Here is a 16,944-nt window from a genome sequence, read left to right on the forward strand (position 1 = left end):
CTGGCTTCTTAAATAGTTTTTCAAATGGTGATAAAAATTCAAGAGAGGCCGTGGCTAAAAGAGAGAAACCAATTTTCAGTGATTGTTCTGTGCCTTCTTTAAAAGCATCATTGTTGTTGATGTGTATAAACTATAAAGGCAAGATAATATGTGTTTAATACCATGAATTTGAAGGAAATCAGTAAAAGCCTTAGACATAAACTCCATAATTCAAGTGTATTATATTTGCCACAATTAGCTGATAATGCAGTTTTAATTAAAGGAGGTTGAATAACATGCTGATCAATATTAATAGAGGCAGAATTAAGAAAGGAACTAGAATCAGAATTAGAGGAAAAAAACTTCATATAATTTGAATTCATAGAAAGATTTGAAGCATTACAAATTTACAAGTAACTGGATTTGCAATATGAGAATCAGAACACCTAATAGGTGAGGTATCTGCATGAGTAAGAGTACAATTATTACAAGGAGCAGAATTCAATGCACAAGACAAACACTTCAGACTTCAAAGTATTTTCTTAGCAAGAGAACCCTCTTAGGGACAACTAGGAGATCAAAAGCATAAATTCCTCCCCCAGTGGTGCCCTGGAGAAGGAGTTTTCGAGAAACCTGATCACGAACAAGACATTGTTTAGGCCAAAATTCAAAAAAGACATTATTGTCCTCTGCTATTTGATGAACATGCAGCAAATTAAGCAGCTTAAAGCTATCATTATTCTTTTATCAATCAAAATAGAAAAGACATGGTTTTTAATAGGGATACCTGTACCATTATCTACATATACATGATCAATAGATGATCAGGATCATGAGTTCCTTGTGAGGAAGAGAGGAAATTATTGGGATCAGTGGTAACATGGTGGCTAGCACCCGAATCAGGATACCAAGAAATTTGAGGTGATGCTGAGGAAGATCCCAAACCAGGTTGATATTGTTGGTCAAAGCGATAGAAGCAGTTCAAAGCCACATGACCATTTTCACCACAAATTTGGCAAAGAGTCCTCGAATTATTCCAAGAAGATCGTCCTCCTCTTTGAAACCGGCCTCTGTGTCCTCTCCTAGCACCACCATCCTTAGCTTGATTCTTAAACCGGTCTAGCATGTCCTCATATTGAAGGAGAAAGGCCTCTGCCTCACTTACTGAGAAGGTTTCCATCCTTGACATCACAACAGTGATGTAGTTACTATATTCCACAGTTAATCCATCTAAGATAACTTGGATGTGATCCTCATCTTGTAGTTGATATCCAACTGCAAGAAGGGAATCAGCTAACTTACGAATTCGAGCAAGATAATCTGCAATGGAACCAGTTTTCTTGATGGATTTGAGCTGTGATTTGAGTCTCCAAATCCTAGTCTTTAACGTGATGGAGAAGTAATTGATAATGGTGAACCAAGCATCAGAAAAATTAGTGCAGTGAACTACCTTGTTCTTGAAGGTAGTGGACATGGAAGCCCGAAGCCATGTGGTTAGTGCAAGATCATTCTGCCGCCACTCTTTATAGGCTGCAGATTCTTGTGGAGCTTTTGGAGTTTTGGATGCATCTAGATGATGTTCCATGCCCAAAATCTGAATAGTGAGCCATGCAAGGTGCTTCCAAGTGATGAAGTTATCATCATCGAGTTTTTCGGTAAGGGGAACAAGCTCAGGTTTGTTTGTGGCTGATGACCCAGAGAGTATCAACGCCATGATGCAGGAAAGAAAGAAAGAAAGAAAGAAAGAAAGAAAGAAAGAAAGAAAGAAGAGTATTGAGGAATCAGAATGAATGAGTATTGAATTATGATATTCTTGTTTATTCTTGGTTACACAACTGCTATATATACATGGATAGCCTAACTGTAATAACTAATATAACTGATTTTTATAACTCTTAGTCTTAGCTGTCAATAAAAATTGAAATGATTCAGGACAAAATTATCAACTAAATTGGACTGTGAATTTGAGAGAGAGAGGGAAAGCCCTATATGCACAATTTTGTCTTTTAGGACCAAAAGGACTAATAAATGCATCACTACTTTACAGAAATATGATGACATGCATAAGAGAGTACAATCACAGTTGTCCTAATTTTTACCTATGACATATATTTCTTGATTCATCAATTGGTAGATTGAAACATCAGAGAAAGAGAAATGTCTTGGTGAATTAGAAGCCAAAAAATCATTAGCCACATCCTCCATTGATGGTCTAGATTTTGGATCAGAAGAGAGGCATGCCAATGCTAGTGTCATAACAAGCACAACATCTTGCATATCTTTCTCAAGAATTGGGAGAGGAATCCTTGAATCCAATACATCTTTCACCTTTAAGTTCTGAGTAGATGGCTTTGACAGACGGGAAATGAATTCTCCTGGATGATGCCCCATCATTGTTTCTAAAGCCACCACTCCAAAACTATATACATCACATTTTGTAGTCACATTTATGGTGTAAGCCAATTCTACATAATGTAACCAAATATTACATAGGTTAGTATGCAAATAACATCAAATTTTACCATTTTTAGAAGCTATATGAAGAGAACTAGAATTAAAACTTACCTGGAGCAACATATCCATAAGTACCAACTAGAATAGTTTGGTTAGATGAATCAGTATCAAGAAGTCTAGCTGTGCCAAAATCTGATACACAAGCATCCAACTCTGAATTCAGCAGTATGTTACTGGTGGTAATGTCGCGATGAACAATAGGAGGAGTACAATGATGATGCATGTAAGCAAGAGCATATGATGTCCCTTTAATGATGTTCACCCTCTTGCTCCAATTCAACTCTTGAGCTTCTATCTCATTGGCCAAGTTACAGAACAAGCTTCCTCTTTCCAAGTATTCATACACCAAAAACATGCATCTGTTATGCAAGCAATAGCCATAAAGCCTAATGATGTTGCGGTGGCGAATCTGTGTCAAGACCTCAACCTCCTTGCAAAAGCTCTTGTAAAAAGATGGATTTTCTGATTCTGTTTTGTGAAGCTTCTTCAATGCAATGGTTTTGCCACTCGGAAGTTCTGCTTTGTAGACACTACCATAAGCACCAGTTCCAATGCAATATCTGATATCAAAGTCCTCTGTAGCTTCAACAATGTCCTCAAATGCAATTTTGCCATCATATTCCCAAATTGAGAACAAGTCTCCATGCTTTGCTGCCTTGCTTTTTAGTCTGCGACGGCGATGCCTGGCAAATAGAACACAAATTCCAATCCCTATGGAGCCAAAAGAAACAAGAATACTGGCCACAATTATCAAAACCAAACCCAAAGTACTTAAACTTTTATCATGACCATTATTAAGGTTTTCTGATTGGCAATTGTGGTAATCTCCATTGAGAAAAGGATTGCACTCTAAATTGTAGAATTGCACAGAATCTAGCCCCTCAGGTATGTTGCCACTGAGATTGTTGTAACTAAGGTCTAAATGATTAACACTTTTGCCAATTAGAGAAGGAATGCTTCCACTCAAATTGTTAATGCTGAGATCTACAAATGTAAGGTGACCAAAGAGACCAGCTGGGATAACACCAGAAAGTCTATTAGTAGAAAGATCCAAAGCTTCTAAATGCAACAAATTCTCTATTTCTATGGGGATACTACCATTTATCTTGTTGTGTCCCATAGTGAGCATTATCATTTCTGTTAGAAGTCCTATACTTGAAGGTATAGAACCAGTGAAAAAATTTGAATCAAGGTGGAGAAACGTCAACCGGTTCGAGTACCCTATTTGCTCAGGAATTGGACCAGCAAGGTTGTTGTAACTAACATCTAGATATGAAATATTACCAATCTGAAAGGGAATGCTTCCAATTAACTTGTTTGTGCTGAGATCCACATGACTGATATGACCAAGTATAGTAGATGGGATATAACCACAAATTTGATTCCCTGAAAGTCTTATATCATCTAATTGTGTCAGGTTAGATATCCATTTCGGTATAACACCCAAGATTTCATTATATGAAAGATCTAAAACTTTAAGATGAACCAAGTTCTCTAATTCACTGGGGATAGATCCACCTACTTCATTGTTTTTGATAGTCAACACTTCCAACTGGGTTAAAAGTCCTAAACTTGAAGGTATAGAACCATTAATGGAATTTGAACTAAGGTGGAGACTTGTCAAACGGTTCAAGTACCCTATTTGGTGAGGTATTGGACCAACCAAGTTGTTTAAACTAAGGTCTAAGGTTAACAAATTTGTTAAATTCCCTATTTCTTGAGGGATGAGACCACTAAATCCGTTTTGGGAAAGGTCAAGATTCTCTAACTTGGTGAGATTTGCATATATTGTAGCAGGAAGGCCACCAGTTAGTTGATTGCTAGAAAGGTTCATATAGATGAGATTGGACATATGACTGAAGATTAAAGGAATGGTTCCACTGAACAAGTTTGAACTCAAATCCAATGTGACTAGCCTCTCTAGCATGCTGAATTCATTAGGAATTTGACCACCAATGTAATTGTAAGAAATATCAAGCACAAGAAGTTGAGTTAGATTTGCCAATGAAGAAGGAGAACCTGGTTCATCTTTAAGCTTGTTATGAGATAGGTTCAGAAACTTCAGCTTGTTGAGACTACTTAGCCCCTTTGGGAATCCATACAACCCCATTTCACTGAGATCAAGGTGGACAAGATTCGAAAAGACAGAAAAATCGATGCCTGTCGACCGGCCCTGTGACGCGAGAGAGCTGTCATTATTCTCCCTTGGAGGAGAAGTAATCTCTGTGATGCTTCCGGCATTGTTGCACTGAATACCAGGCCAGCTGCAACGGTTTGAAATATTGTGTTGGTTACTCCACCAACCACTCAAAATCAAAGCATTTGCTTCTTCATCTAAGTGTGACAATTTGGATACTATTACTTTTCTGTGAGTTCCAGCTTCAGTTATGGGATTTATGGCAAAGAGAAGAAGAACTGGTATCAAAATGGAAGTGGGTATAACCATGGTTTCTGCAACTATAGTGATCAGGGTGTGTCAATCACCATCTTATGTGTAATATGTAATATAATAATATATGAGTCCAAATCTATCTAATTATATGTTATAATTTAAGTGTTACATTGTTGAATTAACATGTTTCAAACCTTAGAAGTCAGAATATAGCTAGGTAGAGTATAGCTTCTACGTGGAAATTTGGAAAATGATATATGTGACCGGGTGCCTGTTCTTGATTTCTTGAATTGTATTTGTAGGCACCTTCTGTATCTGGTATACATCGTTGTTCTACAATTCTTTCTACTAGCTACAATGGAATTTGAACAAACATATTTGACCGCTGCTATTGTATTGTTTTTTCAAACGACTAAGTTATTATTTTAGCCTTCAAATGATTAAGTTTTTGATAAAGTCAAAGTGGTATTAGAAAGAAAGAAATGAAATTTTCATCATCTGAAAACGATCTTAATTTGACAAAATGTATTAAATATATAGAGAGATATACTTAAGAAAAATTATAGTTTTGATATAATTTTTTTTCAAGTATATTTATAAAAAAAAAAAAGAAATCCTTTTATTGTTTATTTAGTAATTTTATTCTAAGTGAATATTTTTTATGTGAATGCAAAGTATTAAAAAAAAAATTAGAAACATGACCCAGAGATCATTTTTTTTTTTGTATTTTTTATGATGTATTTTTTAAATACTTTTTCAAATATTTCAGCAACAAAATTAAATCAAATATATAAATTGTTTGTCATTTATAAAAATAGAAAAAAAAATTTAAACGGTCCCTGACAATTATTTCGAAAGACAACGAGGCCCTCAATAAAAAAATACTTTTTTCGATCTTTGATCATTATTTCTGTGAGACAGATTAGTTCTGTTGTCAATATTTTTTCTTTGTATTAAAGAATTAACCTATGTTACATGTTGAACTGTTGATTTATCCATTAAAAATCATTTAGGATTGATAGATTTTTTTGTTCGGAGTCTCGTGTTTTGGGCAATTATTAGAATCTTTTAGGTTTTTTTTAATATTTTTTGTTATCTTTTTTAAATATATTGACTAAATTTATTATGTAAAATTGAAAAATATTAATAATTTTTAAATTATTTTTACTTAAAAAAATTAAATAAAAGATATATTAATAATTAACATATAGCATAAACATGTTCTGGAAAAAAATCATTAGCATAGCTTTGTTCTGCTTTTATTGAGAAATTAACAGTGAGATTGCTCTACTTTTATTCGTTAATTCTAACTCAACAAACTTATCTGCTTTTTGTGATTGGTTGGTACAAACCCTAACCAAAGAAAATAACTTTAACTCATACATATAAAGGGTACACAACACACTGTTATAGCAAACAAGCTTAAGAATTAAGACAGAGGAGGATTATTTTATATATATGAAGTATGAATCATTAGATCATAATGAAGCAATCACGTAAGTGCACTTCCCGGTCCTTCAATGAGTTGAAATGAATATTTTTTTTTGGTTGAAAGTCTCGTAGTCCTTCAAAAAAAATTATTAGAGTATATTTTGTTAAATTGATATCTTCTTTAAAGCAAAAATGTCATTCATTTCTTATGAAAAGTATTTTTTTAAAAGTCAAATTATTTGACTGTCACATACTTACTTAAATAGACCAATAAACTAATTATTAGATCAATTTAACTTAATTAACTAAAATTCATGTTAGAATTACTGATGTAATTTTATCCCACTATTTTAAAATCTAATAGAATTACTAATATGTTGAATACTCTTTCAATAAAATCAATTTAATATAAGAAAAAAAAAGAAAATACATAAAGTAAAACATTATATACACACAAGCATGTTAATAACTCCGAGGCCAACAAATATTGCCAGTGGTGATGACGTGTCGATGAAGAGTAGTTGGAGATGTGGAGTGGAAGGATTACACATGTGAAAAAGAGCACATGCTATATTGCTATGTCCCTTTGAATTCAATCAGATTATATATGTTGAGTCATCAATTCATGGATTGAGATTTCCTCAAAATTAGATGACACAAGCTGATGTATCTGTTTTGATTTTTGAAGTAGATAACTTGTTATGCTAAAATGTTGCCATAACATTATTATTATGTAGTAGTAATTCTTGTATCTATCATACAAGTACGACTTCCCTTGATGAAATAGTTGACTATGAAATTTCTTCACAACCTTGGCTTCAACAATCGCACAATAAGAACATGTAGGGAGACGATAGTGTGTGTTTGGATTACAGTTTACAAACGAGAGTTTGCATAGAATTAATTTTGTAAATTTGATTTTAATGAAAAGTAAATTTGTGTTAACGTGATTTATGTTTGGCAATCTTTATGTCAAAATGAATTATAGTAAAATAAATGTTGTTTAGATTATACTATTCAAAATCACTTTTAGATGAAAAATTACTAAAAGAGACATCAATTAAAATAATTTTGAATATTATTCTATTATTTTACTTTAGATATTTAAATAAATCTTTTTAATTTATTTTATAATAATGTTAATATTTACTTACTAAATTAAAGTAACATATAAAAATTGACAATATAAGACTTTTTTGGCATCCAACATTCATAATTTTATTAATACTTATGAATAATTTTTTATTTAATTTGTCTTTTTTAATGGGATCAATTAATCTATATTATAAAAAAGTTACAATAAAATATAATATATGAGAATTATAATTATAAATTTTACATCGGCGAATAAAAAATAAAAAAGACACTTTACATATTAAACATAAAGAACAGTAAATAATAAAAAAAATTCATATGAACTAAAAAACAATAAAAAATAAAAATATAAAAGGGAGTACTATACATTTTATAATATTAAACAAAAAAAATATTTTATAATTTATTCTAGTGTCGTTAGTACTCTTTAATCTAGTGTCATTTTGGACTATAAATTTTTATTATTTATAACTCTTTTATTACTTATAATTAGTATATAATAAAAACAAAAATAAAGTACAGTAAGAAGTACAATAAAAATAAAAAACAAAAACAAAAAAAAATTCATACAAACATAGTATATAATAATCACAATCAACAACATATATTATATGAACAAAAAAATTATAATAAAAAGTAAATAAAATTCATATAAAAAAATCAAATAAAAAAATAAAAAATTTTATACATAACATAAATATAGTACAATAAAGGATAGAAAAAAATAATTTATATAAACAACAAATAATAAAAATATCATAAAAATTAATAAAAATAAAAATTTATATCAACAATAGTTGTCATATAAATAAAAAAATACAATAAAAATATAACAATAGAAAATTAAAAAAATAACATAAAAAAATGATATGAAAAATATTTATTATACAAATAAAAAATATAATAAAAAACATAAAAATCAAAATATGAAAGAAAGAACTAAAAATAATAAAAAAAAAAATTAAAATCTTTACCTTGGCGGTGATGAAAATAAATCTGGAAAAAAAATTTGTAACCAAGAACATAAAGAGAAGAACATACAGAAAGTGTGAAATTATGTGGTTATGTGCATCCTTTTTATACAAGAAATGAAGGGTATAATTGGTAGATATGGAATAAATTTTTTATCTAATTCCTCCAACTAGTTAACTTTCCCAACGTGAACGCAAAAGCTTGAATTTTTAGCTTCACGTGAACGTACGTTCAGAGGTGAAAGCACTTCTAGGTTAGAGGTTCAAAAAAGTTGCCAAACATGACAATGAGACGTTCAAGACGCTCAAACGGACTTTTCTATTATGTTCGTATATTAATTTCGTATATTAACTGCCAAGTATGTTCGTATATTAATTTCTTTTTTCTATATTAATTTTTTTTTCAAATTCACCCATAATAATGTTGTTATTTGAAAAAGGAGATATAAGTGGCGTACTAATTGAAAAACTTTTTTTACAAGAGCAGTTTAATATATTGTCATAATTTTCTATTAATACAACTATATAAGTGCCGTCTATGTATCTTTTGGTTTAGAACAATCTGCTTAATTTAAATAAGGGTTAATAATCAAAATCGTTCTTAAAAGATCACGCATTTTTCATTTTCGTCCCCGAATTATTTTTTTAATTAAATTAATCTCTAAATGAATATTTTTAAAGCACGTTCGTCCTTCTGTTAACCTCGTGACGCTACCATTAAAAATCTGCTGACCTGAAACGTGAGCTGACAACCTGATAAACCCATATTTCATGAGTTCTTTTGTACTTAATTTGAGTGATTTATACAATCCTTCACCTACTTATTCACATTAATTGCATGGTTTTACTTTCCATTCCTTATTATGTCATATTGTGAAAAACATGTTTCCTAAGTTTTAAAAATTAATTATTTTAATTACCTTTATTTTCATTCGATGCCGTGATTAGTGTGTTGAGTAGTTTCAGATTTTCTAAGGCAGAATGACTTAAAGGATGGAAAAGGAAACATACAAAATAGGAAGGAGAAGGCAAAACGGAGCTTTAAGGAAACTGGTATCCACGCGACCGCATAGACGAAGCGGTCGCGTGCCAAGCACGAATCAGCAGCGACGCGGCCGCATGACTGACGCGATCGCGCGCCTTAAGCAGAACGCACATGACGCGGTCGCATGACTAACGCGACCGCGTGGCAAGGAAAAGCTCCAAATGACGCGACCGCGTGACCCACGCGGACACGTGACAGAGGCCACGCACCAGAAATTGCAGAAAACGCTCATAGCGATTTCTGAAGCCCTTTTTGGCCCAGATCCAAGTACAGACAGCATAGACCAGAGGTTATAAAGTATGGGAATGCATCCATTCAAAGAGAGCTCGCATATTTTATTTTTCAATGATTTAGATTTAGTTGAGAGGGAGATCTTCTCCTCTCTCTCTCTCTTAGGATTAGGATTTCTTCTTGCTTTAAGAGTGACTCTCAATCCAGGTTTTATATTTCTTTATTTTAAACTTCCCTTTCACTTTATTTATTTATTTCAGTATCTGAGTTGGCTATTTACCTTTATAATTGGATCTATGAATTCTTCCATGTTACAGACTGTTATTTGAATTAATGATAATTGAGGTATTTTCAGTTTATGATTGTTCTCTTGATTTAAGTTACCATTGCTTCCCATCTAAGGACATTTTTATTATTCCAGCAATTTTACTTCTTCCCCTTTTGGTCCTGGTTAAGAATTCAGTAACTCAACAGTTATTAAACTCAACATAACTGATAATCGTTATCTTGCTAATTGAGCTGAACTTAAGTAATCCCAACCTTTTCTTAGGAAATAAATAGGATTCAAAGGTCAATTTAATTAGTCCCCTGACTTTCCTTTGCCCTAGTAAAGGTTGACCAAGTGGAATTTAGATTCAACTTTCATTATAGTTGAGAGAGATAACTACGTTGGACCTCCAACTTCTCTTACCTTACCAAAAGTCTGCTTTACAGTATTTATTTATTTTAATTGCCATTCACTTCACTTGTCATTTAAATTACTTGCTTCTCATCTTCTAAACCCCGATTACAACCTTTATAGCCAATAATAAGAACATACTTCCTCGCAGTTCCTTGAGAAGACGACCCGAGGTTTGAATACTCGGTTAACAATTTTTAAAGGGGTTTGTTACTTGTGACACCCAAAACGTTTGTACGAAGGGATTTCTGTCGGTTTAGAGACTATATCTACAACGCGACTATTTTTATGAAATTCTTTACTGGCAAAAATTCCAACGTAAAAAATGGCGCCGTTGCCGGGGAACTGCTAACGTGTGCCTTATTATTGGTTATTATAAATATTTTTCTTTTGCTTGTTTATTTATTTTTATTTTTCCTTTTTATCTTTATTTGCTACTATGAACTCTCACCCCTCTCGCTTTGAGTTTGGTTCTAATATTGTTAAAGGAAATAGAAGTTACAGCAGGAATGTGTACCAAGGTCAGACCAATCAAGGATGGATGAAACCAAGAGGATCTAATCAAACCTTTTGGCAGCAACACCCTCCGAGATATCCTGGACAAAGACCATTCTACAGTGCATACCCAGCTGAAAGACATGGTGGACAACCTTGTAACTACCAACAAGCCCCACTCCGTGCATATAAACCATCCTTTCAACATAACCTCGAACCACCACACTCACAAGCTTCTCTTCACCATTCGCCACCATATGATCCTTCCTTACCCCAATACCAATCTAATCGTTCCCAATCACCACCACTTTCCTTTGTATCATGTCCAAGTCCAGCAACCCGAGAAGCAGAGGATCGCCTAAAGGAAACAGTACATCAATTTCAAACAACCATTCAACAACTGGAGCAAGCGATAATTCAATGGGTTTCTAGGCGCTCAAATACACAAGGATTAGCCACAGCCCCATGTGGACAGCCCAATGAAGAGCAGAGCATGAAGGAATTGCCAGAAACTCCAGTGGACAAGATAGAGCATGAATTTGTACTAGAACAATTAGAAGAAGCTGTCATTGTTCAAGAAGAAGAGCTGGTTGAAGACCTAGGAGATGCTGAACTTCCATGGGAATCCATAATTGAGGAAAACTCCGTCCAGGATACTACAGTTGATGCTAAGGAGGATACTGTACAATCTCCAAGGCAAGTCGTTTATGAGGAATCAGACGGAATAATCCAAGAAGCAAATTCCCTTGATGATGATAGTCACAAGTCTAGCTCTCTTAGTGATGAACTTGCATCCGCAAGTGAATTCTCTGAGATCGAAGAATCTTCCCCAAGTGAATATGAAGATGATGCGGAGGTAGATTTCTCTCAACCTCCAATCTATGACTCAAGTGATGAGGAAGACATAGAAGACTTTGACCAGGACACAGATACAATTGAAGATCTTTGCAAAGAAGTGGAGGAATTCACAGAAGAGCACAAAGAAATGGAACTGGCAGAACCACCAAAAACACCTATCCCAAGGCCATTACCACCTAATACAAGCTTCAAGTGGGTACAATCCTTAACTTATAACTTTACTTATTCACTTGAATATGGTTTGCTTGAAACAGATGGCCAGCTTATAGCTCTCTGCGGCTTTAAGAGTAAGAGGAAAATGGCTCGTACTCAGAGCTGGTGCACAAGGTTCAATAAGGTTCCACGCTTCACCTCGAAGTACACGGATTGGTATCATGCTCAATTGCATGGATCACGGAGAACGTTTGGTCACCACGGTGAGATTCTACTTTTTAAACCGCCCGGATGGAGACATGTAGATCAAGACGGAGGCGGATTTAAAAGCAAGGCTTGGAATCCTGGACTCTATCCTGACATTCGTAGTCCCGGGAGCCTGAAAATCTGTTTGGAGCTGCTCAAAAGCTTTGCATGCTTGGTTTGGGACCCCGGAGGCTATTGGCATTCCAAGCACTGGTGGAGATTTTTAGACGAATTTAAACATAAACCGCCATAACAGGAAACTTCTCCAATGTCCAACTTAAGGACTTTAACTAAAAGTGCTAGGTGGGAGACAACCCACCATGGTATGGTCGCTTCTTTTTCAATTTTTTTCTTGTTAATTGCTTTCCTTTTTCCTTTTTCATTTTAATTTATTAAACCTGGAATCATACATAGCATTCATGCTAATCATTGCATTCTGCATTTTTCATGCATATATATAAAAAAAAAGGGTGCACGATGCGACCGCATGCCCCATGCGATCGCGTCATATTGCGAGAAACACCACCCACGCGACCGCATGACCCACGCGGCCGCGTGATATATATATATATCGGCGTAAGGATCCAACGAACAGAAAGTTAGGCTGGAATCGTGCGGCCCTTGTGCGTTTCGTACAAATTGGCCCACGCGATCGCATGCCCCATGCGATCGCGTCACTTGCACAATACCAATCCCACGCGACCGCGTGAGCAACGCGATCGCGTCGCATGGATTGCACATCACCCCAAAAAGGAGACAGAGAGTTGCGCTAAAACGGCGCTGGAGTCGTGCGTTTAGCACGAATTCCAGCGACGCGATCGTGCAACCCACGCGATCGCGTCACCCCTCTTTCCCCCCTCTCATGCGATCGCGCGCCCCACGCGATCGCGTCACTCCCATTTTCACCCCAACCACGCGACCGCGTGCCCCACGCGACCGCGTGGATTTGAAAATATAACCCCCCAGCCACGCGAACCCTACCAGTCGCGCAGCCCCCCACCCCCAACCCTCTTCTCCCTCTCTGCTTCTTCTTCCTCTAGCCACCACCCAGCACCAACCAGCCGCCACCGCGCCCCCACCCAAACGCCGCCGCCATCCAGACACCGCCGCCGTACCACCCCCTCCCCTTCTTTCTTCTTCTTTCTGCCTCTCTCCTCCCCTCTCCACCACTGTCCTCCGCGACCACCGCCCACCACCGCCGGCCATCCAGCCGCGCCCCCCCCTCTCCGCCACCCACCCGCAAACCCCCCTTCTTCTATCACTAACCCTAAACCCTCTCTCCGCCACTGCCCCCCTCAGCCGCCACCGCGCCGGACGCCGCCGCAGCCACCTTCTTCCCCGTTCCACCCCTCCCGCCTACCAGGTTTCGCAAAACGCAACCCCCTTTTATCCGTTCATCGTTTTTCTGTAATTTTTTCCGTTTCTGTTCATCATTAGGATAGATAGATATGCATGCTGTAGTGGATTTTTAGGTTGTTAGGTAGCTTAGGCTGTGGTTAGTGGATCTAGGTCTGTTTACTTGCACTGTTCCTGTTTATGTTTTATCATAACTGCAATTCTGCTGTTCCTGTGACCTCGTTCATATGCTGTGATTTTTTGCAATTGCTGCTTGTTACTCTAAATTTTCCTGTTTCTATTCATTACTGGTAACTGCAGCCAAGGTTGTCAAACTCGCGAGTCTAAGTAAACTCGTGGAGCTAACTTAGACTTGACTCGCGAGTTAACTCGTAGACTCGTACGAGTTCACCTGTTATGAAGTTTATATATATATATATATATATATATATATATATATCATAATGTATATTTACTCAATTCTAATCCTTCAAAATCAATAATATCAATCTTAAAGCATATAATAAATAAAATAGTAGCATACATAATAACAAATATTTTAAAATACACATTCAAATCCTCTATAATTATTCTTATACAAATACAACATAGAACACACAAAATTAAAAATTCTAAATCTGTAATACTAAATCTTTAATTAAACATTAAACAATATCAAATAATCAAATTAATTTTAATCAAAATAATTAATTACTAATCAGTCATCAATGGTTGAACCATCTGGCCATCTAACATAAACGATAAGCAATAGGCTAAAATTAGAAGCAATAAAATTAAAAAAAAAAACTAAATCAAGAAGCAAAGGCTAAAAAAAGGGCAAAAGGCATACAAAAAATAGAGGATACAGAAGAAAATAAGGGGCAAAGTCCCAGCAACAGCAGATCGAAGGCAAGGGTGCAGCAGGCAGCGGTGGTGAGGGTGCAGCAGCAGCACGAAATAATGGCGACAAAGAGTCATAGATTTTACGACGGCGCTAACCAGAGCAGAGATAGAACTGTAGGAGAAGTAGTCGAACTCGTGAATGGTGATAGCACGATGGAGTTGCGGATAGTGAAGATGTGAAGAAATACAAAGCAGTAGGTAAAATTCACAAAGACAATGGCGCAAATCAGAGCAGAGGTAACAGACGTAGGCAAACAGCGGCAGCTCGACGGGGAACAATGACTGCGGCAGAACATGGAGAAAGTGAGACTTGAGAGAAACGACACAGGTGAGTGATTTGTGAGTGAGTTTTCTTTTATTCTTTGGGAGTGTTATCGTAACCCTAATAAAAAAGTGTTTTTTTGGATTCAAAATAACATTTTTTTGAGCAAAAATGAAGAAAAAACACAAACTCGCTAACTCAGTCCTAAACTCACAAGTTTGTCCGAGTTTGACCGAGTCTAGCCGAGTCTAGACGAGTTTACTCAAGATAGAGTCTATGTACGAGTTAACTCGATTCCATATCTAAACTCGTAAACTCGTACGAGTTTACGAGTTAACTCGAGAGTTTGACAACAATGACTGCAGCAAGTTTTTAATTCATATGAACTGCTATGATTGCTGTTTATTTTCCGGGACAATCCAATTTTAGCCGGAATGCTGCCCAAATTTTTTGAATTGTTTTCATTCATGTTTTGGTTTGGCATTTCTGAACTCTGTTTTACTCTGCTTTACCCAAACCATTTCATGAATGCTATGGCAGACTTTCTTATCCTCTTTGATTTCCTGGTTCATAAACTGCATTTGTGATTCACTGATTCCAATTTTTGCTTTCTTTATTTCTATTCGAATCAACATCACCCTGTTTTCCTTGTTCGATTATGAGTACTTCTATTCTTACCTGTGAATCCTTGTTATATGGAATTTTTCTATGCCACTTACTTTAACCCACACTTTACTAACTCACTAATTTTAATTTACTAATTTCTTTTTCAAATTCTAACCATACTAACCCTTTTGATCTCTTTTCTGCTTATTTTCACTTCCCTCTAACTTTCTCACCATGGCATATTGATTATTTTTCCATTTAACATAAATTCAATCACATTTCATTTACTCATTTTCCTTATTCTATTTCTCCCTTGCCGCTTTGAGTTTCCTTTGTTTAATTGCCTATTTGCTTTCCTATTTTATCCATTTTCTGGTTTTCTGTTTTTCAGGATGTCTGCCTCACAAAGGAAAGGAAAAGGCAAGGCTACTGGCAAGCGCAAGAGAAGAGATTCCTCCTAGTCCATCATTGATCTAATGCACGATTCTTCATGGCGGGAGAAGAACTTCACACAGCAGGAAAAAGCTGACCAGCTGCTCCCTGCGAATGATCCTATAAAATTTGCAAACCGGTACTATGAGCTGAAGTACCCGGCTTTTGCAAACTCCATAAATCTATACCTGGAACGAACTCTGAAGATTCCTGAAGCACTCCAGCAGTACACCACTGAGCAAATCAAGCAAAGGGGCTGGTTCTTTTTAGAGAGAACACTGACAGAGGTCAACGCATCTTGGGTCCAGGAATTCTACTGCAACTACTATCTCACCACCCTAGATGCCGTGAACTTGAGAGGAAAACAAATTCTGGTCAATGAAGAGGCCTTAGAGGACATTCTCCGGCTCCCAGCCAAGTCCGATCAGCCTGATGGTTATTCAAAGGCTGAGGAGGACATGCGTCAGATGCAGTTTGATTGGGATGCCGTGAAGGCACGGACAGCTCTCGACCCGACAGTTCCTTGGGAGATGGGTCAGGACACTACCATGCCTAGAGGGATCAAGAGAGCGTACTTAAATGATGAGGCTCGGTTATGGCACCAGATCTTGAGTAATTATGTGATGCCGAGTACTCACGAGACGGAGATCTCGGCTGCTATGATCACCCTCCTTTGGTGTGTGCTGGAGGATAAGGACCTTTATCTGCCACGTTTCATTCGGCACTATATGGCCAGGGTCCACGTCCGAGGCACCCTCCCTTTTCCGTATCTGGTTATACAGCTTGGCCGTCGAGCTGACGTGCCACGGGAGGATGCCGATGAGAGACCACCAGCGGCGGATTGCAGGAAGATCATTCCGCACAGCCGAAACTTCTTAGCCTTGGGCCACAGACCACCACCATTCACTGCTACTGATGAGTCAGCCCCACCGTCTACTGGACCCTCTTCCTCCACTGCTACGCCACCTACCCCTGCTACCACCACTGCACCTCCACCTGCCACAGAACCCGTCTATCATCTGGTGCACCGCTTGTTCCGACGACTTGACCAGATGGAGCGTCGCAACAAGCAACGCTATGAGCACCTAAAGCTGATGATACGATCTGGTGACATCCCCTCCGAGCCTGACACACCATCCGAGGCATCTGAGGAGGAGGCGGATGCACCCAAGGCAGAGACCCATCCCCAGGAGGCAGCACCAGCCGCACCACAGGCAGCGGTCCCACATCAGATTGAGGCTGTGGATCTTGAGATCCCGATCCAGTCAACACCTCCTCCACAGCAGCCAGACTCCCAGCCTACCACCACTGAGACTC

General features: G+C 36.8%; 1 protein-coding gene across 2 annotated transcripts; it reads right to left on the reverse strand.

Annotated features, from left to right (window-relative positions):
* Positions 1 to 1,752: 1,752 nt before the first annotated feature.
* Positions 1,753 to 5,154, reverse strand: LOC112728262 (MDIS1-interacting receptor like kinase 2-like). Of its 2 annotated transcripts, XM_072209736.1 has the most exons (3): positions 4,513 to 5,129; positions 2,545 to 3,507; positions 1,847 to 2,444 (listed from the first exon to the last, which is right to left on the reverse strand). In XM_072209736.1, the coding sequence occupies exons 1-3, from the start codon at positions 4,937 to 4,939 to the stop codon at positions 2,068 to 2,070; spliced, it is 1,767 nt and encodes a 588-aa protein (XP_072065837.1). In that variant the 5' UTR covers positions 4,940 to 5,129; the 3' UTR covers positions 1,847 to 2,067. The 2 variants fall into 2 exon arrangements, with proteins under 2 accessions (XP_025634116.1, XP_072065837.1); XM_025778331.3 differs by having other exon boundaries at positions 1,753 to 2,444; positions 2,545 to 5,154.
* Between the last annotated feature and the right edge of the window lie 11,790 nt (positions 5,155 to 16,944).

Source organism: Arachis hypogaea, chromosome 12, assembly GCF_003086295.3.
Source record: "Arachis hypogaea cultivar Tifrunner chromosome 12, arahy.Tifrunner.gnm2.J5K5, whole genome shotgun sequence".
Taxonomy (NCBI): domain Eukaryota; kingdom Viridiplantae; phylum Streptophyta; class Magnoliopsida; order Fabales; family Fabaceae; genus Arachis; species Arachis hypogaea.

Excerpts from the sequence above, each read along its gene's own strand:
- LOC112728262 (XM_025778331.3), bottom strand. The coding sequence starts at position 4,939 with ATGGTTATACCCACTTCCATTTTGATACCAGTTCTTCTTCTCTTTGCC. Across the intron at positions 2,445-2,544 it reads TTATGGATATGTTGCTCCAG|AATTGGCTTACACCATAAAT; the intron begins GTAAGTTTTAAT and ends TACATTATGTAG.